The 23,447-nt window shown below is 41.1% G+C and overlaps 2 protein-coding genes across 3 annotated transcripts; both read right to left on the reverse strand.

Moving 5' to 3' along the window:
• Positions 1 to 2,490: 2,490 nt before the first annotated feature.
• Positions 2,491 to 19,436, reverse strand: kat14 (lysine acetyltransferase 14). The gene is made up of 12 exons (XM_036565212.1): positions 19,328 to 19,436; positions 17,057 to 17,320; positions 15,498 to 15,619; positions 15,045 to 15,166; positions 14,232 to 14,413; positions 13,459 to 13,878; positions 12,178 to 12,420; positions 11,479 to 11,792; positions 11,070 to 11,203; positions 8,178 to 8,353; positions 7,029 to 7,219; positions 2,491 to 3,229 (listed from the first exon to the last, which is right to left on the reverse strand). Exons 2-12 carry the CDS (start codon positions 17,313 to 17,315, stop codon positions 3,056 to 3,058), a joined length of 2,337 nt encoding a protein of 778 aa, XP_036421105.1. The 5' UTR covers positions 17,316 to 17,320; positions 19,328 to 19,436; the 3' UTR covers positions 2,491 to 3,055.
• On the reverse strand, positions 17,153 to 20,901 carry LOC118804648 (protein PET117 homolog, mitochondrial). Of its 2 annotated transcripts, none has more exons than XM_036565213.1 (3): positions 20,723 to 20,901; positions 19,328 to 19,491; positions 17,153 to 17,323 (listed from the first exon to the last, which is right to left on the reverse strand). In XM_036565213.1, the coding sequence occupies exons 1-2, from the start codon at positions 20,816 to 20,818 to the stop codon at positions 19,345 to 19,347; spliced, it is 243 nt and encodes an 80-aa protein (XP_036421106.1). In that variant the 5' UTR covers positions 20,819 to 20,901; the 3' UTR covers positions 17,153 to 17,323; positions 19,328 to 19,344. The 2 variants fall into 2 exon arrangements, with proteins under 2 accessions (XP_036421106.1, XP_036421107.1); XM_036565214.1 differs by having other exon boundaries at positions 17,257 to 17,320.
• Between the last annotated feature and the right edge of the window lie 2,546 nt (positions 20,902 to 23,447).

Below are 23,447 nucleotides of genomic sequence, written 5' to 3' on the forward strand. Positions count from 1 at the left end.
AGCAAATTCTGGAGGCAAATATCACACCATCTGTGAAACGGGATAGGATAATGATCCTAAACACACCTCAAAATCCACAACGAACTACCTCAAGAGGTGCAAGCTGAAGGTTTTGCCATGACCCTCACTGTGGATAGACCTCAAAAGAGTAGTGCATGCAAGACGGCTCAAGAATCTCACAGAACTAGAAAACTTTTGTTAGGTAGGAGGGGCAAAAATCCCCCAAACAAGGATTTAAATACTCTTAGCTGGCTACAAAAAGCGTTTACAAGTTGTGAAAATTGTAAAAGAGAGTGTTAAGAAGTACTGGTCATGCTTTGAGCCATTTTCCTTTTTTGTTATTTTAAAAATATGGAAATAAAAAAAGCCATCTTCCAAGAAATATGCTCTTCAGACATCTGGTTCCTGTCACCACCACTGTGAACAATTCGGTCCATGTAAATTTCTATAGAATGGAGCATTTCACATTAAACCACACTGAATGAATTTGTTTACATCTGAATAATGTAGACATTTTGAAAAGCAGATGGAATTCCCCTTTAATATATTCTGATTGTTTTCTTACGAAAACAAAAAATGATGTCTTTCTCTGTGTAACTCAAAAGAGAGAGAATCGTTTAGATCATTATGAACTTGTGTGGTGATACGTGAATTTAATCTTATTGTGTACACAAAAACAATAACAAAAAATATTACACATTTTTGCTTTGTAAATAAGAAGCCCTGCTAGAATGACTTCTGGTTTACAGTAAATAAAAAGAACAATGATCACTAAACATGGAAGCCTGATCCTTCATTCAACTGGAGGAGGCCTTACCATATTTCACTGTAATGAGGTTTAGCTTAAAGGAGAATTCCACCATTTTTTAAACAAAATCTGCATAATTTAGTCATTAAGACGTAAATGAAGTCATTCAGAGTGGTCTGATGTGAAATAGTATGTGTACAGAAACTTCCTGAGATATATTTACAGTGGTGGTCATCATGTCTATAACACAAACATAGCCATTTTATTTACAATCCAAAATGACCAGTGAACCTACAAACATCTATGCAAAATTTTTAAAAATGCATTTTTCTTGGGATCCTGCAGGAACCTCTTTGCCATGAACAGATATAAATCATGAATAGATCTGAAGTTTCTGAAGTTTCTCTAGAACAAACCATTTCACACCAAAACACTTTGTTTACTTCTCAACAGTTTAATTATGCAGACATTCTGAAAAAATGGAGGAATTTCCCTTAAGAAGGTAACAGTTCTGTTGCTGCATTCAACTGAACCAGCAGCCTGTTAACCAGTGTATTCAGTTTTATAGTGAAACACCCCAAGTGGGGTCGACAGCGATGCCAGTGGCAGTCTAATGATGGACAAACGAGGGGAGGAAAGTATGGAAATAGTCCATCTGAATTATCTGTGATAGTACAACTTTGTGACACTTTCAGTACACCAAAAAAAAATAATAATTATATTGTTGAACGGAGCAATTTTGGGCACAAACTCCCTCACCAGCAACATACAAATACAACGAAACATACAGCACATTTAAATGACAGCACACACTTACTGAAACAAACACTATGTTCTCTCCCTGTCAGTGTCCCCAAATTCACTGTAAAAGGTCACACTTGAAGCCCACAGGGCCAGTTTCTTGGTCATACACAGTCACTTTTTTGTGCTCCATGCTCCAACACATGGCGTTTTAAATGAGGCTGAAGTGCTGAATGCCACCTTTAGTTCAAGGGTATTTACATCTATATAGGACAGGGCCCAACTGATGGGAAAATTCTGTGGTCAACACTGATTTCAAGGGGCAAAACGTTCAAATAAATTGGCCGATATAATTTTATATTCTTAAAATTTAATTTATACTTATTCTCAGTTTTCACCTGACACTTTTTAAACTCTAATAAACAGCATAAATTTGCTTCAATAAAACTGTAGCACGAGGGGAGCTGGGGGGTGGAGCTACCCATAATTCTTTGCATTTTTGATGTTTGCTAACTCTCTTATATTAGGCTACGTTCACATTACCAGGTTAAAGTGGCACAAATCAGATTTTTTGCCCTAATGTGACTCAGATCTGATGTTTTCAGGGCTGTGTGGACAAATCTGATCTTTTAAAATCCGACCTGAGTCGCTGTCATATGTGGTCCTAGATCGGATACGTATCCGACTCATGGCCATGTGACCTTAATGTGACGCTCAGATCGGAATTCATGTGCTTTTTTTTCCACTGCACGTGACCATCATTCAGCGTTACCATGGCAGCAGCGCCGAACAGAAGTTAAAGCCTGTAAACGGTGGAAAAGCAGCTCATCTCACCTTTTTCTCCTTCGTCTCGCTCTAATAATGAAGCTGAGAGCTGATCAGAGTTAATGATCTTCTCAGTGAAGCTCGTTCTGCTTGTTAGTTTGTGCTGATGATGAACGTGATTCATTCACGTGACGTTACTGAGTAGGATGTGCCATGAGGGTCATTTCAGGACACCAGTTCATCACATTAATGACAGATTTGAATCATCTACCTAAACAAGTGTGAACCATCATGTCAGAGAGATCAGATTTGTGCAAAAAATCGGATTTGATCAACAAGGCTTGTAATGTGAACAGAGCCTTACTGATTTTGCAATTAGTAAAAAATGGTGATGTGATGTTATTCTCATGCTAAAGGCTGGGTCATGTTTCTGTTATTCCAAAGAATACGTAAGTACTGTTAACATACATGCAATACAATTGTCAATATTGCTCAAACGACATAGAAATCACCATCCTATAGAGATGTAAACATCCTGGACTTAAAGCTGACATTCTGCACTTTAAACTCATTCTCACTGTTTCATTTGAAAGCTGGTGTGCTGGAACACAAAGCCAAAACAAATACCGAGCTGCTGTCCAGTACTACTGGCTTGCACTTATATAGGCAAAAAACGAACGGAAAGTCAGCGGACAGATGTCGTTTACTCTGATGTCTCAGCTTTTGAACCTTTCTGTCCAGTCGGTGAAGATCGGTGAATACAGCCCATGCCTGGTTGTCCAATCACAAGTGACGGGCAGCTCAGCGCCGTAGTCTCAGGAAGAAGGCGTGGCGACACTCTTTGCTGTCCACTGGGTAATATTTGTCGTAGAAGTCCAGGATGTACTCCTCCGTCTTAAAGCCAAACTTCTGGTAGAGCAGCATGGCTGGGTTACTGGCCGACACATGCAGAGTCACGTCCTTCCCCATACACGTCTATAGAGAGAGAGTGTAGAAACGAGGAGATGGGTTTAATGCTGTAGCTGATACTTGTATACAGAATGCATTTTTTAGATGTTTTAATGAATATTTCTCATCTATGGGAACAAGAAATTTATAAATGATAATATACTATAATTTACAGTAGAGATGTAATTGATTAGCCAATTAACTGTTGAGCAAAAGCTCGACCAAAGCTTTCGGTTAAAAAGTTCATTTAATTTACAATAAACAGTCAGTATTCGAATAAGTGCCTTTTGAGGACTGATCTCTGCTCATATGGATGTGTTGGTATTTTTAACAATAATGACTAGAAGGTTCAGCCACATAACACAGTGCTACGCTAGGCTACAACAAACTTTTTTTTGTTTTTTTTAATGTCATGCTGTTTCTGTTGAGTGTAGACTTAAGCTATAGCCTGCAAATGTGTTTAGCTAACAGTTAGCCTTTGTATTTAGTCTCATAACAACAAAGCTGAAAAGCTGTGAGCCACCGTCTTCCTGTTGACTGCCATTTAACTATGTGTGTGAACTTCAAGCTTGCCCCAGTCAGGCCATATGTTCATTAACGTGGGCTAATATGTGGTACGTATAAGTAAACAGACTACATTACGTTACTGTTGTATCATTCAATACAGCCTGAAGCCTTGTTTATATAAAACACAGTGCCGAGTTTGATGTTTTAACTTCAATGTACACCGATCAGGCATAACATTATGACCACCTCCTTGTTTCTACGCTCATTGTCCATTTTATCAGCTCCACTTACTATATAGGTGCACTTTGTAGTTCTACAGTTACAGACTGTAGTCCATCTGTTTCTCTGCATACTTTGTTAGAGTGCTGGACGACTTTCATGATTAATTCGGTTAATTCGAATGAACGTTTTCACACGATGTTAGAAATGTGACAATCGAGTTTGTACATGTTTACGTTGCTTGTACTTTAATTAAAATACCAACAAAAACTATTCAAATTTTCAAGCTGTACGAAAAACGCATCTTAAATTAACGCGGTTTCGTGTTGCCAGTCGCGGATGCTCCAGGTCGCTATGATATTTTATGATAAGTTTCATGACTGCTGGAAAACGATACTTTCACTGTTCTAACTATGGCGACGTTTCAGTTCAGAATGCTGCCACCATTTAAGGTGGAACGGGAAAATTCGAATATGAAGCTGGTGATCAGAAAGCCAACTTCGGCCTCGTCCTCCTGTGAAACTAAGATGGCCTGTATGTTTTGGTGCTCATTACTAGTTAGTATTGCCGAATAACAGACTTAGCATCTTACATTTTGGAGATATTCTTTGTTTATTTAACAAACGCGCGTTTCACACTGAAATATTAGTGTGTGCGCCGAAGCTCCTCAAAGTTGTCCACGTTTGTGTAATGGCGCGCCTCTTTTTTATCGACCAATCAGAGGCTCTGTCGTGTTGCGTCTTCGTCCGCGGAGTTCGCCCAGCTGCCATGTGCGCAACGTCTGCGGTCGTTCGTTTTCTCCGAAATTACGGCACATTGTCTCCGCAAGACGTCTGCTGAGGCCTTTACCTTTCAAATGGCGTCTCTCAGGCCTGAATCAGTAGATAGGCCTGTGTTCCTTTCAAGAAACCTGTAAGAACTTTGTGGTTTGCACTTTTCTTAATATAAGGTCATACTTGCACATTATTTAAAGTGAGAGTTGCTTGTGAGCTTTAAGGAAGCTGCTTGCTCCTTCGTAAGAGAATATTACTAATGAAAATGATTCATGTGTTAATTATTGTAATTTTTTTGGTACAAATTTTGTTGTGCTTGCACAGTCCCTTGAAAGGATATTTAATTTAATAATTATAGGTGGTATTTTTGCACTTCTGCAGTCTTTTAAAGTGCAAAAAAGAAAGTCTTTTTCCTCTGGCATTATGCAAGAACCCCCCCAAAAAAAAAATAAAAAATTTGCAATTGGAATCGAGAATCGTTAATAAATTTGAAAATAATCGAGATTTTGTTTTTTGGCAATATCGCCCAGCCCTACTTGGCTAGCCCCCTTTTACCCTGTTCTTCAGTGGTCAAGACCCCCATGGACCCTCACAGAGCAGGTACTATTTGGGTGGTGGATCATTCTCAGCACTGCAGTAACACTGACATGGTGGTGGTGTGTTAGTGTGTGTTGCGCTGGTGTGTTTTAAACACCTCAGTGTTACTGCTGGACTGAGAATAGTCCACCAACCAAAAATATCCAGCCAACAGCGTCCTGTGCGCAGCGTCCTGTGACCACTGACAAAGGACTAGAGGATGACCAACACAAACTGTGCAGCAGCAGATGAGCTATCGCCTTTGACTTTACATCTACAAGGTGGACTGACAAGGCAGGAGTGTCTAATAGAGTGGACAGTGAGTGGACACAGTGTTTAAAAACTCCAGCAGCACTGCTGTGTCTGATCCACTCGTACCAGCACAACACACACTAACACACCACCACCACGTCAGTGTTACTGCAGTGCTGAGAATGATCCACCACCCAAATAGTACCTGCTCTGTGAGGGTCCATGGGGGTCCTGACCACTGAAGAACAGGGTAAAAGGGGGCTAACAAAGTATCAGAGAAACAGATGGACTACAGTCTGTAACTGTAGAACTACAAAGTGCACCTATATAGTAAGTGGAGCTGATAAAATGGACAATGAGCGTAGAAACAAGGAGGTGGTCAAAATGTTATGCCTGATCTGTGTATGTTAATGTAATGAGATTTTATCCCAAGTCATTTTGGATCTTTACTATCCCCTCATCGTAAAATGTTCACAAAATGTAAATATCAGCTGGTGTTTTCAATTGGTGTAAATAAACAACTAAAACAACAAAAATGGAAAGGCTCAGAGATGACGGCAACTAAAAATAATTAATTATGTAGTTATTACTATAAAATGCAAGAAGAATTTCTTAACATCAATTAATTTAATCAAAACTAATGCAAACAGAATTTAAAAAACAATAACTACACTTTTAAGTGGTGAAGAGCCAATATCATGTAAAAAATGACTTTACCTTGCTTTATTAAAGGGGTTTGAAGTGATACCTGTACATTATTAATGTTTCAAAATGTGCTATTCACTCCCCAGTCCTTACAGTCAGTATATGGAATCTATTTCACACAAACCAACTCATTTACATATATCCACCTGTTCTGCACACAGCTGCCCATTCACACTGAAGATACAGGGAGTGTTTTAGCTCTGAGTGCTTTCTGAATGAGGCCTAATACAAAGCAGCCAATCAGAAAAGAGCTCACTTATCTTGTATGAGTCTTAAAGGTACAGCAACAAAAACTGAGTTTAATTCTAAGGGGTAAAAAGAGGTTGGAAAATGGTCATTTTAAAATGAATTATGAATTATTTCTGGTGCATTAAACCCACAAAAATGTCCTTAGTGGACCTCAAAAAAATAAAACAAGAAAAATGTAGGATGTAATTCTTTAAAAAATGTGTTGACCCTCATGTTTTCATTATTATTGTTTGTTCACCTTTTTTCTTTTTTTTTTTTGGATTTTTACCCAATTTTCTCCCTAATTTAGTCGTTTCCAATTCTACCTGCTAGTTAGGACTCCCCCATTCACACGATACTATCAATGCTAGGAGGGTGAAGGCCAACACAGGCTTCCTCCGAGACCTGTGAAGCCAGCCACTCACTAGGACTCCCGGCTACGGATGGCTGTAGCATCACCAGGGATGGAACTCGCGATCTCCTGATGATAGGGCCAACGCTTAGGCGGCTGCGCCACCCGGGAGCCCACCTTTTTGTTCTGTTACGTTATTTCCTGTACGTCTCACCTGAATGAGATGGTAGATCATGAAGGTGGCGATGCCGGCCCTCCTCCACTCTGGATGCACCAGCAGGAAGGAGATATAAGCCTCGTTGTATTTCACGTCTGGCACCATGAAGCCAAAACCGATTACCACCTTCTTATAAAGCACCACCACACTGAAGTCTGGGTACTGCAGGCACTCGGACAGATCCACACCTGAAAACACACAGCACCCACACACCCCACAGAGACGCAGGGTGAAAATGACGTTTATATTAGGGTCGGTGAATATGGCAAAAATGTAACATCACAATACTTAAAAGCATTTTCACAATACACATCAGGATATTTAGTTTTTTGGAGTTCTATAAGTTGGAACAGACAAACTAGAACCAGTAGTGCCACATTTAACAAACCCTATCAAAAACTATGGATACAATAAATTCTATGAACAATGAAATATGTTTCATCGACTACAACAAAGCTTTTGACTGTTTTGATCATGCAATTTACTAAATGTCCTCAGGAAAATGGGAATACTACCTCATGTCATTGTTCTAATGAGGAACCTCTACACTCATGAACAAGTTACAGCCATGACAGAACAGGGCCAACAGACTCACAGCGGCAAAGGAGTTCGACAAGGCTGCCCACTGTCACCGTAGTTATTTAACCTGTACGCTGTACATATATTAAGTAAAACAGGACTGGAGGAAGATTCAAAACTGGTGGAAGGAAACAAAACCAAGTCTTGCCTCTTACTCAAAGCCCAGATAACCAAAAGGAAGCTCTCTTATTTTGGACATATAAAAGCCAGTTCATTGAAAAAGACCATTGTGCTTGAAACAGTTGAAGGTAAAAGAAGAACAGGACGACCAGCAACAAGATAGACTGATACAATCGGAGGAATCATGACCAGGCTATGAAACCAAGCCACGTACTTGATGCCACTGCAACGTGATCAAAAACAGAAAGTTCGTGTCTACGTCGTCTGTGATGGAACAAGCCATGAATAAATGTTGTCACACACAGCTCTTTTAATCCTCTTTACATGCAGCATTTTTTAATTATAGCCAGAGTGTAGGTACAGCCAGGCCTGAAACATGGTCAAATGAAGCAGCACTCCAGCAGCTCAAAAGTCTGCTGCTTCATTTTACAGATCACAGGGACTCACCAGGCCAGAACATGTCGTGGCACATGGAGTTGACGGAGGGGATGTGGTTGGGCCGCACGTAGCAGTAGTCTATGGGCGCGTCAGGCTCCGGGACCCAGGACGAGTCGTTCCTGTGAGGGTATGCACGGATCTCTGCAAGCAAGCTCATCTTCAGCGGCTTCGTCTCATAGTCTCTCCTGCACACACATCAGAAAGAGAATAGGATCTTTAGACTTATTCATGAAGAGCACAAATTCATACAGTTTTTGCACAGACAGGGGCTGGGGACTGTTTGCACATGGTTAAGGGCTGTGATGACAGAATCTCACAGACTGTGCCGTATCAGAGTGCTGTGATTAGACTGGCCAAATAAAGTGTTTAAAGTCCAAGTGCTTGAATTACACTTACCCACATGCCTCATATCAGTCGATAAGATTGCTACGACCAAAGAAACCCACAAATGTGAGGATTTTCTCCATAAAAATTACGATAACCATCATATTATCTTAGTTTAATGTCGTTTCAGTGTATTATGGTCATTTTCTTCATAACAAGCATAAAAAATCGCTAATAGCATGCTAATGTCTCGGTAGCTAACTAGCTAACTTTCCCATTCCACCTTAAATAGTCCAGCAGTTCTGATGCCTGAAGCGCCAGAATGTAACTGCTGCTCCATTTAAGGTGGAATGGGAAAATTCAAAAAAGAAGCTGGTGAATATCTGACTTCAGCTTCATATCACTGAAGAATTAGCGGTGGGCGATAATAAATAATTGTCACACCCCGCTCTTTGAAGTCATATGATTCCCTAAATGTAACTAAAGCCCAGCAGTGAGGTGCTGAACTTTACCCTTCTCTGCTATCACTGAAGACGGGCCGGGTCGCCTACAGAGCAACGCTAGTAGCTGTTCATGAAGTAACGTTTTTTTTTTTTTTATTTGAGGGTCCCATTTCGTAGGGCAAGATTTCAACCACTACCCCTTGTAACTCAGTTCCAAGGGAATAGGGTGACACTCGAAAACAAGGGGTAGGGGTAAAAAGAAGAAATGGGATTGGGCCTTAGAATAAATAAAAGGGCAGAAAGACGCTCTCTGCTCACTTCTTTCCTGGACTTGAGAGGTTCAGTATTCATGGCTGCCAAAAAATCAACATCTGGTTTATTTCACTGCAAAAGTTGGGAAAATTGGACTCCTGGCCAAACGTTCTGCTTACCGCTGTGGACAGCGAAACGATGCTGCTAGCGCTGGTGGAATTTTCTGCTGCAGAAAACAATGGAATGTCTGGTTTGCTGCTGTCCATTTACCACCATGTAAAATCAGCATTAGTCTCCTGGGTTTGGGGTTGAATGTGTGAATACTGTCAAAAATATTTATTTGTTTTTTTGGAAACACTTTACTGTAGAGTTCTCTTCATAAAATTACATGACACCTACATAAGCTTGTCATGACAACTGGCATAACTCTACATAAACATTTATACATGCTTATTCTAACAGACCTCATCTGTCCTCAAGGCTACTGTAGTCAACTTCAATTCAAATTCACAGATGTAACCAATACAGTAATCGACTCTTATTGGAGCACATACACACACACACACACACACACACACACACACACATCATCTAAACCGCTTATCCTTCTGGGTCGCGGTTCTTATTGGAACATGCATTTATAAACATTTATGTAGGGTTATGCTGGTTGTCATGACTTAAGCTTATGCAGGTGTCATGCAGCCATATGAACAGTACCCTAAAGTAAGGTCTTAACAGAGCAGATCGGATATTTATAGGTAGCTGTTATGAGCGGGAAGGTTGACACCACACCACGCATCACACTTAATGTACAGACTAAGGAAACTAGCACTTCTTTTTGGAGGAGAAATACACGGGAGAAAAGAAAACGCCTAGCTGGTTTTATTCTTCCTACTCAGCCCATGTGAACATTGAACAACGTTAGCAAGTGCTTCACAACCAGTAAGCATGGTGAACATATTGTATCACTGTATTTCTACATTAAAGTAAACTACTAACCAAGCTACAGAGCTGTGGGTGCTCAATCTGTTTCTCAAGGTCTTTTATGAAACCTCAATGATCACAATATAGAGGGCGGTAAACGTGCTAGTGAATTATTAAGCATCTTTGAGCAGAAAATTCATGTAGTTTATCCGTTTAAGTTGAAAATGTCTGTTAAACTCGATCTGTGAAGATCCACAGCAGAAAAAACACAAACCACTGCGAAAAATGTGATCAGCTATAGAATGAATGGAGCCCATAGAATCCACATCCTGCTTTTAATTTAACTGAATAATTGAACACTTTTCACATAGTCATATAGACATTAAATAGCTTCATCAAATATTGCACTGTGTCCATATCACCTCAAGCATATCGTTGCTGTCCAAAGAAAAACAAGTGTCTTCAAAATGGTAGTTTTACAGAGGAGGGCAAAAACATTCGTAACTTTTTATCTAGGTTTACATTTACATTTATGACATTTGGCAGAAACTCTTATCCAGGGTTACTTACAGTTTGATTATTTTTTACACAGGCAGGCGAAGGTAGTGTTAGGAGTCTTGCCCAAGGACTCTTATTGGTATAATGTAGGGTGCTTACCCAGGCGGGGGTTGAACCCCAGTCTACAGCGTAGTGCTTACCCTGGTGGAGGGCAGTGGTGTTACCCACTACACTATACCAACCTAGGTTAATGTAAAGAGATTTTATTCCAAGCAGTTTTGGAGCATTTCTATTGGTCCATTCATCAAAACATTTTTACACAACGCAAAGGGGAGCTGCTGAACTCAAATGATGTAGAAAAATAACAAAGGAAAAAAAAAAAATGGAGATGCTTGGTGTTTTTGACAGAGACAATACGTGGAATAGAGATAACTTGCACTCTGTGAACATGTGTGTGTACCTTATGTAAGGTTTGAGAGTTCTGGACGTGTACGGACTCTTGATTCCTTGGTCTGCGCAGGCATCGGAGCCCATAAGTCTGTGCCAGAAGGAGACGTTGGACTGGTAGAAGCCCTTCCTGCTGGATGCCGTGACCTGCAGAGGAATACCGAATTGACACAAATAAAGGGGACATCACACAGCTAAAACAGTAGTGGCTAGACATGCATTTGTACTTTGTCCATTTTTATAGGTATCAGTATATTACAGGAGTGCCAGTAACCACATAAGCAAGTATAAGAAGAACAAGAATTTGGTCTTTTAACGATGAATCGTCTTTAGTATGACCAGCGACATGAACTAACAAGGGAAAAAATGGATTCAGGCTGACTTTAAACACTTCAAAAGCTTCTTTGTGTTGTGGTTTTTACCTGAAAGCGATCGAGTATACGCAGGTCCTGGCTGGTCGTCCTGTACTTGCCCGCCTCACGGGTGGCCACGCCGGCCTGCGCGCCATACACGCCCCCAACCAGGCTGAGGGCAGCGCTGACAGCCTGGTCCGCATCAAGCAGGGGGAGCCCTCGCTCGCGTTTAGCTTGCCGGACCAGGAGCTTGCGCCGGAGCCGCTTGGCCTGCGGGGTGACGGCTAGCGCTTGGGGGCAGGACTCCAACCTCCGCAGCAGCATACGCTCCTCATACAGGCCGAGGAGGGTGTAGCGGGGCCCGGACTCTGCCTTCTCTAGGCCTGTCCAAAATAAGCAAAGAAATGAATGCTGTAACTCGTTATCCGTACAGTGTGCTCATCTCCAAGCGTTTTCTCAAGATGCAACTTGAATGTTGAATAAAAATCTTTGAGTTTATGATGGTAATTTTTAAATGTGGTACTATTAGTGCACGGAGTATGTTTCAAAATATGGGGATGCTTATTGTGAAAATGTTTTAAAGTATCGTTATATTGCTGCCACATCGCCCACCCCTATCCACAGCCCCCGTTGCAGTACAGGTAACTTCTTTAGCCACATATTTTCCTTAATTTCTTCACATGTAAAAACTATATATGTAAAATCTAAATACATTCACAAAGCAAATCAAATTTCAAATTTCATTTCTGAGGCAGCCGACAGCCCTACCCTTCTCCTTCCTCCGCTCGCCGCCAGCAGAGGCCCGAGACCGCATGCCTTCGTCCTGGCCTTCTTCTTCCACCTCGCGGCCCCGCTCCTCGTCTTCACTCTCCGGCTCCTGTTTGATGAGTTCGGCAGGCCGCTGCTGCTTCTTTCTCACATAGAGTGCACCTGCTGCCAGGGGCATGCTGGGAGGGGGGACATACTCGATGCCTGGGTCGATCACGCCCTCTCCGTCCAGCTCCTCATCATCTGGAGCACAGAGTCAGACAAAAACAACTCAAACATTGTACCAGAGGCGGCCTAGGAGATTTTTTTCCGCTAATATGATACATATGGATATTGTGTTACATTCAAGTGCCTTTAAAGTTGAATTTAAGAAGATACAGAAAAAATGAGAAAACGCCCTCAGACCACAGAAGATCACAGTAATTAGTTAGATAAATTTGATAATTTGGGACCAATTTATTAAGAAGTTTATGTGCAAATATCTATAAAATGGAACCATGAACACTCAAAGAACCCTTTGCATGATTTAAGGAATCGTGCATCGTGAAAGGTTTTTTTTAGACTGAAAAGGGTTCTATATAGCACCAAAAAGCGTTCCACTATTGTTACGGGCCGAAAGCACACACAAAGCAAGAGCGTTTGCTGTTCGTGTTGCCTTTTGGCGTAATATAAACAGCTACATTGTCCGTTTATCTCATATAAACTTTATGTAGATGACATAAAGAGATCAACAATAAAAATTTTATAGCTGCCTTGACTGTCGCTGGCTTTCTCACTGGGTGATGTAGTGCTATATATAAAGGAGGAGATGCTGTGTTTTCACAACATTAACCTACTCAAGGGATCTCAGTCAGCCTGTCAATGAGTTAAAACTAGATTGATTGATTTGTTTATTAGCCTAGATTGTATATCACAGACATTGCATTTCTTTACTGTTTCTGCATAGAAACTGCTAGCATGCTGCATGACACGCGTCAGAAATAGACCCAAAGGGTATTTTTGCACTTCATGCAAGGCTACATTGATTTATATAGAAGCGTATTGCGTGCGGCACTGCGCGGCACGTCATACAGTGTGGTTACTGCGTCTGGTCTGAAATGGGCTAAAGAAACGTTTTTTGATACTATATAAAACCCTTTTTCTAAGAGTATACTGTACAGGTGCACCCTATAGGTTTACAGTTACTGACTGTAACCCATCTGTTGTACTGGATGTGTAGCTTCAGGCCTGCTAATCCAGTACACAGCATCAGCACTACAAGCAGTGTTTGTAGGGTCTCACCGTGGAACAGCGCCTGAGGTGGCATAACATCAGGAATGAGGTCCGCCTCCGACAGCAGGCTGGGCGTAGCCGAGTGAGAAGCGGGCGTCCCCGGGGCCGAGAAATCAGGTGAGGGGGACGGAGAGGGAGACGTGAGGGGCGTCCTGTCTGACGAACTGAGCGAGGAGAAGTCGATGACCTCGCCCTTCTCCAGCTGCAGGTCAGGCCGTCGGCCACGGTTACCCATTTTGACGGGTGTGGAGGACGCACTGCGGTCCAGGAAGCCGGCAGCCTCTTTCTGCGCCCGCCGGATGTCCTTGGCCTCCTGTGTGCGAGAGCGCTTCTCCTTCAGCTGCATAGCACTTTCCACCGGGTTACGCCCCCCACGTTTCCGCAGGCCCTCCACCGTAATGGTGGGATCCATGCATGGCTTGGACACGGCTGCAGGGGGGCAGAGATAGAGACACATGCTTAACACGTTCAAACAAAGTTACAGTTACAGTTAATGTGGACTGTTAGCTATCGTGCTCTCATACACGAAATAGGATCCTGCAACAAGTGGCTAAACCAAGTAGGAAGCAGCATCTAGCATATAACTAACCCACTTGGGGCGGGGCTAAACTGCTGTTGGTTGAATAGGCAGAAGTACATATGGTTTTTGCAACATTAGAAAAATGATTAATTCAAATCAAGTAGCTTGGTTTCCATATATGGACTGAAACGTAACCAAAACACTACCGCTAACACGTGATCTCTCCTGCTTGCAGCATTCAAGTGTACTTCAGTAACTGAACCTTTGGCCTTGAGGGCGGCGGTGGAGGTCTTCTCCCCATCCGGTCTCAGGGTCGGTGGCCGGTTTTGGACCAGCTTCCACCAGCCAGGCTCACCAAACTCCTGTGCCCCCGAACGGAAAAACGTCGGGCTGCCCACAGACAGACACCCCGCCACCGTGCTCCACCATGTGGACGTCTTCTTCCTAAGCATGGACAAAAAACACACAACAGAAACCATGTACAGTTGACAGGGTGGTGCCAAAACTGATTTACTGAGAACTAATAAAGGTTTAAATCCCACCAAACACAGTGAGCGAGACCATTTCGCACCATACATCACCTTCAGGAATTTGCGCAAAACAGTAGTTGACTGAAACTTGGTTTAATTTGCATTTTCTTTTACAGACTCTAAAGTTTTGCTAAAGGCTGGGATGAAAACAACAGCTGTAGCTATGTTTATACACATTTGGTTGGTGTAATGCAACACCTCTGCCTTCTATGCTGTAGACTGGGGTTCGATGTTCCACCTAGTGTTTATTTCTGAGGATGTGTGCAACCTACACTTCAAACGAATGCAGGATGTTAGGGGCAGCCATCGTGCACGTGCATCATAAAAAGTGTAATGTCACCCAAACTGGTGGGATTCAAGCTTCCATTGCTTGTAAGCTACATTAACATCGTATCTCCAGTGCAAAACTAAAGACGCAAACTTTGGACACCAAATATGTCTTGAATGATTGACTACATTTGTGATAAAAAGGAACGACAGGGAAACTATCGCTTTAACACTAATTCCTCAGCTTGTTCTCAATCGGTGCGCGGCCCCTCGCTCACCTGGTGCCCAGTAGGAAGGTCCAGTGTCGACTAATGAAGGCGCAGATGTCTTCCTTCCACCGGAAGTAGCCCTGCCGGCCTGTGCCCTCCAGAGACAAGTTATACATGGCCAGCATCACCACCTGGAAACAGTGTTCAATACATGCACACATACAAATGAAGCATAAATAGACTCTTCAACCACAGATTAGTACTTGGGCTGCAACCATTAGTCTATTATGAGGGGAAAAAGGCACATACACGTGTAATATGCACACAAAACAATACAAGATATTGTTTGTTGTTTTCTTAAACCATAATATGCCTAAAACACTCTATATTAACTGACTAATTAAACCAATTTGTCCTAAAAATGAGACAAAATAGAATAAGGTATAATTGCACAAATACGAGTGGACAATTCTCTGGAGATTATAATGTACGCGACATACCCAAAGGCACGTCAGCACATACCTGCTGCCACGTGAGCCGCATCCTCTCGAAGCTCTCCTTGCCATCATCGGAGCATTCCAAGCAGATGAACTTGAAGAAGTTGTCTCCTTTCAGGTAGCTGGGCTGCTCTCCTCGGAGCTGGGCTGAACGAGCAGGAATGAAAAGAAAGCAAAAACAAAGACGGAGCTGAGACTAGATGCACTTTTCCTTTCAGGGACAGACTTTATTGAGACAGATAGTCAATAAAGATGTTAACATTTCAGCCAGTCATCACTGGTACAATCTTACAGTGCGTCATTTTCAGCTGAGAGTCTAAAGTTAAAAGCTTGCACTCTCTACAGTTTTGATAATAAAGCTGTACACAACCTCTAAAATCCATATTATATTACATATTAGTGTGTATTCGGTTAGCTCCCTCCCAGCCATCCAGCACTCTCTGGAACACTGTACACAACTTAAAAGATCCATATTATATTACACAGTGTGCATTTTTCAGCTCTCTCCTACTTAAAAGAGATGGTTCTTCAAGGGTTTTTTAGTAAAGAAAATGGTTCTATATAGGACCATGAACACTCAAAAGAACGCTTTGTATGGTGAAATGGCTCTTCACATTGATGGAGAGCGTGTTTTATATGGTTCTATATAGAACCTTTTTAAAAAGGGCTCTACAGAGCACAAAAAAGGGTTCTTCTATTGTTACAGGCTTGACATCATAACAACAGAAGAACACTTTTTGGTGCTATATAGAACCATATTAAAACACACTCTCCATTAATCTGAAGGTCCATTTAATGATGCAAAGAACGCTTTAATCATAAAAAAGGTTCTTTAAATGTTCATGGCTCTATATAGAACCCCTAAAGGATCACTATTAAAAATTAGTGTAGCATTCAGGCATTTGACCCCTTTCTATGTGTGTAGTGATGTGGAATGTAATTTTTGTGGACAATTCACATGAAACTTCTCTGTGAACTAATGAAATTAAAATTCAGATATGTATGCAACAGACTGCGATTACAGCCGGAGAGTATTGAGAAAACCTGTGTAATATCAGTGCACATAACCGCCCACTTGAATAACATTTTCTTTCCTATAAGTGTTCTATACAGTGCTCCTGATTTTTTAAATGTAAAAAATGAGGGACCATTTCTTTCACCTATAATGGTGCTCTGTATAGTGTTCCTGATTTTCTGTTCCCTTTAGCGTTCGTTAAAGCCTCATAACACAATGAACAGTGAATAGGGTAAGGATGGGCAAAATGACGTCATAACACTTTATTCTAAGTATATTTTGTATATAGACCCATTATGCCATTTTTCATAGCCTTTATAAAACGTTGTTCTACTGGTGAATCGGTGCATTTTGTCTGAATAAACCTATTAATCTCAATCAGAAAATCAAAGTATCGCGATAAATATCATGTATTGTCATGCTATCTTTTTGTCTTATCCCCTACTCTTTTCAAAGACCTCTGATAAAGCCTAAATGACAATAAACCAGAGTTCCTAATCCACACTAGGCAGCCGTGATCCATTGCCCTGCCGTCCCCTTTATGCACAGGCACCGTACAGGACCCTCACCAGAAGGAATCCACTTGTGGCATTTGTCGCAGTAGAAGGACATGTCTTCGTTCCAGCTGCCCTCTCCGTCCTCGCCCACGTCGCTGTTCAGAGAGTCGCCACTCTGGTCGTGAGAAAGGTCCACCGATGCTTGGTCTTCTGACTCCACAATCAAGAGAGTTTCCCCCTCCACTTCCCCCTCCTCCAAGCCTTCCGAGGCGGATGTGCACATGGCCTCCTCATCCTGCCCTGGCAGGCCCCTCTGGTCCCCGCTGTCCATGCCTCCTTCTGAAGGGAGAAAAAAAATTGACAGATTGGAGAAAAGGTCAATCTGTATGACATTTGGCAGACATCCTCTTTTCAGACACCACATCAACAATCAAATTTGATGGCCATTCTAAAAATTGACTGCCTGTCATCTGTTTTATAATGGCTTCATATTGGCATGATGTGCTTGGCCCCTAAAATTGCCACTTGCTACTGTAATGTAATTTACACTGTCACTGGATGATTTGTAGACGGCCTCACAGCAGTTGTTACAGGCCACAGAAATCAACAAACCCTCAAAATATCAAACAAAAAAAATGTAACTGAATGTTGTGATTGCCAAGAAAATCTTGTACTGCAGGGATCTCTCATTCTTGGAAGGTCATAATACTATGAGCTAACTTGTGACTAAATGTGTAATAGGTCATCTTTTTGCTGTCTTAAACACTATTCAAACTGGTTTTGTTTCACCAGATGAAATTTTGTGCCATAATATGATGTAAAATATCGATGATGAAAGTATCTGAAATGTCATCGCTGAGATGTTCAGTGTAGGCCTGAAACAATTATTCAACATTATTGTCAGTAATAAAAGTTGCCAAGAATTTAGTTTTTTCATTTACAATTTCAAAGTGACGTCAAACCTACAGTGAGTTACTGACTTGAGCTGAGGAGGCCAGCAATACAGAGTGTCATACGTATGTGAGCAGATAGTCAGAGTCAAACATATAAGGCTGAAACTTTAAAAAAAAAAAATAAATAAATAGATAAAAAAAAAGTTAAATCCATGAACATTTTCTTAAAACAAAATCTCCTCCAAAAATCTACCTCCAAAATTATAAAATTTACAGAAGAAAGACAAAGTGTTTTTTTTTTTATTTTAATGTAAGTTAATGTTAAGACGTTTAATTAAAAGCAGTATTTATCTTGGTCCATGCATTATGAAATTATTACACAATGTAAAGGGCAGTTGGGAAATGTACATACTTTTTTTTTTGGACAATGACGATATGCAAGTCTGACTTAGCTTTACAATACAAATCATTTTTAGATGCGAAACACCTCATAAACCTGGCTTCTTTCTTTCTATCACTCACTCACTCACTACAACGGTCCACAAGGGGGAGCTTTTGTCACTCTAGTAACTTCTGTGTGCGCCCAGAACAGCTGGATGTCCTACCTTTGCAGCACATATGTTTGCATTTACAAAGCATTCTTTACTTCATCAAACTATGCTGGTGCTTCACATCAATGACAATGTGTCTTTTTTAAAACAGTTTTCATGTACAACATCTTCTCGTCCTTAGTATCTACTCACACATAGCTTGTCTGGTGAACTAGCACATTAAAATGTTAAAGACTGGTTAAATGGTGCTGCAGCCTGAAGAACTAAATTTTAATCCATTTTAATCCTTTTACCCTGTTCTTCAGTGGTCAGGACCCCCATGGACCCTCACAGAGCAGGTACTATTTGGGTGGTGGATCATTCTCAGCACTGCAGTAACACTGATGTGGTGGTGGTGTGTTAGTGTGTGTTGTGCTGGTCTGAGTGGATCAGACACAGCGGTGCTGCTGGAGTTTTTAAACACCTCAGTGTCACTGCTGGACTGAGAATAGTCCACCAACCAAAAATATCCAGCCAACAGCGTCCTGTGAGCAGCATCCTGTGACCACTGATGAAGGACTAGAGGATGACCAACACAAACTGTGCAGCAGCAGATGAGCTGTCGTCTCTGACTTTATATCTACAAGGTGGACCAACAAGGTAACAGAGTGGACAGTGAGTGGACACAGTGTTTAAAAACTCCAGCAGCACTGCTGTGTCTGATCCACTCGTACCAGCACAACACACACTAACACACCACCACCACGTCAGTGTTACTGCAGTGCTGAGAATGATCCACCACCCAAATGCCTGATCGGTGTACCGTTGAATATTAGAGCAAGTGTGCAATGTGACAGAGACAGTGACTAAGCAGTTTGCTAGCGCTGCTGTCCACACAGTAGGAAGAGTCATTTCTCTACCTGCTCAGGTGGGCTCTTCAGGACCCTCTGGCCGCCTCGGCTTCCTGATGCGCTCGTTCGGCCACAAGCTCTCTGGTCAGCTGGATCTGCTCCTCGAGCACCCGCAGGTTCTCACGCTTCCGCTCTAAGCGCTCCACGTCTCGCAGAACTCCCTCGCGCAGCCTCTGTGATAATGTGTTTTTTAAATCAAATGACAAAGGTGGGACTATCAGGATTTCCATTCTGCAATGTACTTTTTACTAACACTACTTAAAATTAGGGATGTACAATAACATCAGAATCATACTGGTATCTGAGGTTATCTGCTCAGAAAAAATTAAGATCAAATGTTTAGATTTGACATAATTAAAACCAGTATTTGAAGACTTACTTACACCTTGCTGCATCTGTAACTATAGAAACTGATGTTAGACAATCCAAAGGAATCTAGCCTTAATTTCTACATTTAATAAATGTTTGTTTTTAAGCATTGGTCGTAGCATACAGTCTCCAGGGCCGGTAAAAGAGTACATCTGAATTTGGAAAAAAATCGATCACTTCTTAACTCCAACCATAATTTCTTAACTTGAATCACAGAAATTCAGGACAGAGGGGCAGGAAAAAATATAGGTTATACAATAGACTATATGTGTAAAAAAAAAAAACCAAAAAAAACGGTTATCAGCAAAATATGCAAGTATGTATTATGGACAGCAGTTAATAAGAAACCTAAAATAAATAAACAGACAAAAGGTAAAATAACCACGTTTTATATTATACAAATATATAAACAAGTACATAACATGCTTTCCATTATTCCTTTCCATAGATTAAAGAAAGCTGAAAACTTTGGAAAGATGGATAATTTTTGCTTTGTGAATTAAACTACAGGTCTAACGGAAAAAGATCAACTATAAATTTGACCAGACAGTGAAACTCAATTATTAGTACTAGTTCAACAGGCGGAGGGTGACTTAGGCTGCGTCCTAAATCGCACCCTACCACACTTAATTGTACACCACCGTAGTGCATTCATTAGTATAGCATGTGTTTTTGGACGTAGCCCTACACATACTGCTATTACGTTACTTGTTTACTGTTTATTTTTTATTTTTAATTAATTTATTGATATTCGCTCCAACAATACAAACACATCAATATCCGACTAACTCCTGTAGTTTATGTATCTACAGGCTCTAAAAGCCGAATTAGTCTCGTGTTTTCTGCTGCAGGTTCACGTTGAAATGTTCCGGTCCACCTTAAGTGATGCAGCACTTCCATTCTGTAGCCTGCTGGCTGAAACCATTGGCCTGAATGTACCTGCGGCGCTATTTAAGGTGGAACGGCACGTTCGAGCAAGTGGCTCTTCGGCTCTGTGTGGTTAGCAACCGGCTAACGGAGCTAAAGCTCATTTACCTGCCGGTCCCAGTTCTGCTTAAGGTGAACTCCCACTACCGTGCTGACTGTCAGGACCACCGACACTCCGAGAACAACTTTAGAAGCTGTAGACATATTTAAAGCACATCACGGTGCGGCAGAGCAGTTAGCGAACTAGCTTAGCCGCTTCAATAACAGGTCAAATTCGTCTTCTTTAGTCTTTAACGGCGCGGGTGACCTGAAGTCATGGCGCCTTACCGCCACCTACTGAGCTGGAGTGGGGGGTCAGCTAGAAACCGCCTCTGTTTCGGGGCTTCATAAGGTCAGCTCTGCACCTGATGACCCCGAGGTGTTTGCTGACCCCCTACCATCAACACTGACATTAAATAAATAAATAAATAAATGTTCACTTGAGATTTTTCTGCTATTATCATGACTGATGCGTAACATGACTATGACAATAAGACTGAATCACTAAAAGACTTCAGGGAAAAGAAAACATAATCAAAGCAGGTTTAACCTTTTAAGCTCCTGGTTCCAAACGCACTTTGTCATATTCTTCATCACCATGTTTCATAAGCCACATTCAAAAGGCGGGGGTCATATGAGAGCTGTAAGTGTCTTCTTTCCAGTCAAATAGATGGGTGATGTAATTTTAAACGCTTGTAATAAAACAAGCTGAATTTTATTATTTTTTTCTTCTACTGGAAGTCGATCCATTTTTCCACAAATCTGGGCTATAAACTACAAACAGATGGTGTCTCTTCAGTGATCTGCTCTGTAAAAATTATTTATTATAAAAAAAATACAAAGAGCGTCTAAGATTTTTGGCTTTCAGCAGTAAATTGTAAGCATATAGCAATATGTGTGATCATAAAACACATGTTCTGTTAATTTAAGGGGAGATTTACAAAAAAATAAATAAATTAAATAAAATGTACATTTATTTCATGCAGTTACTGAATAATTAGCCTTACGGGTTGGTCATATAAATTCAGATGGATAAACCAAAATATACCCGCGAGCATAGGGGAATCTGGCCACGTCCCGTGTCTCAATATGACTGCATAACGCCAGAGGGCGCCCATCAGTGCGTCCTCAGTGGATGTGGGTGAATGGAGCTAAACGGCTAAAAGCGACAATTTAAAACACTTTCTAACCTCTTGCCCAGGACGTATTCAATTTTACAAAGTAGAAGGATGTATTTCAATGAAAAACAAAGAAAACATACTTGTATATTTCTTTTTTTCTACAGCAAACGGGGTCGGGCCAGTAGGACACTAGCATTACTGCTACTGAGTGCTGATTGGCTGACAGGCGAAGCAGGTCATTGGCTGAGTGAAGTGGTTTGTGTTCACTGCCATCATGAACATGTGGTGTTATGAAGTCCTAAAACTGGTGTTCAATGCTTTTCTGTGTTCGGGAAATGAATTTATTCGTCCGTACAAAAAACATTTACAAACTACGACAACGCCTCCCTACAGATTGTTTGATATAGTCACTAGCTTGCAAGATATCAAGCTTTATTTATTATTATTATTTCAAGCATATAACCTTATATATACAAACAAGTATAACGATAGGATGCCTTACAGCCTCCACATCCCAGAATAAACAAAATAAAAAATAAAGAGGAAAGAAGAAAGTAAAACAAAAACAACACCATTGAGATTTAAATAGAACTGAAAAGCTTTAACACAGCAACGGATTTACAATGTTTCTGATTTTGCTGCTGGTGCCAGTTCACTAATGTAGAAATGTAATTACACGGATCTGTGCGTACAAACGTGATGTATTAAGGTACTGTTCTGGCAGATTTCACCTTATGTATATAAAATTTAGCTATTATTATGATCAGGGTTATTATAAAACATTCATTTGGGTCATATATATATATATATATATATATATATATATATATATATATATATATATATACATATATATATATATACACATATATATATATGTATATATATACACCTTATTTTGCCATTTCCTTTTACAAACATCTGCGCAAATATCCTGCCAGAATTGAAAATAAAATAATGCAAATCTACATTTGCAATTTTATTTTCACACAAACACGAGTCATTCTTGTATTTCTTGGCCAAAACTAAAATAGCGAAGCTAACAGAGAAAAGAAAATCCAAACTACTTCGGCTCTGAACGGCGGAGACGCTCCGAAGTGCTGAGGCTGGCACGACGCTCTCGAGCTCCGCAGTCAGAACCGCGAGCTCTCGAGAAAGCTCCGTCCAATCACAGGGGGCCTCGGCCAGAGTTCGACCAATGAGGCGAGACCGTTTAGAAACAAACCGTTAGAAGGGTTCGTCAGCAGCTCATGTGACCCGCTCTGGCCAATCGCACGGGGCCGGTTCCAGGTCACTGTGTGGAAAACGAACCGCGAACATTACATAGAACTGAACAGACACACATAGATTAACTGGTGGTTTGGATCGTAAATGAAATGTCTGTGTTTATGCTGTGGCTTTATTATCGCAGCGCCTGGTTTGTTTACAATGAACTGATTCACTTCAAAACACTCTGAATGACTGCATTTTAAAGGCTGACTTGTGCAGAATTTTTTAAAGAATCGGTTGAATTCTCCTTAAAACGAACTCGCTGCTCAAACTCTGTCCTGCTTTACACACACCTCCATCAAACTGTCCCTCGAGACAATTACAGAACCGAAGAGTCGACTCCAGGCATTTCGACTCTCAGAGTCATTGGCCGAGAGTCGACTCCAGCTCTCAGACGTGCTGGA

The sequence above is a fragment of the Colossoma macropomum genome, unplaced genomic scaffold (genome assembly GCF_904425465.1).
Source record: "Colossoma macropomum unplaced genomic scaffold, Colossoma_macropomum, whole genome shotgun sequence".
Taxonomy (NCBI): domain Eukaryota; kingdom Metazoa; phylum Chordata; class Actinopteri; order Characiformes; family Serrasalmidae; genus Colossoma; species Colossoma macropomum.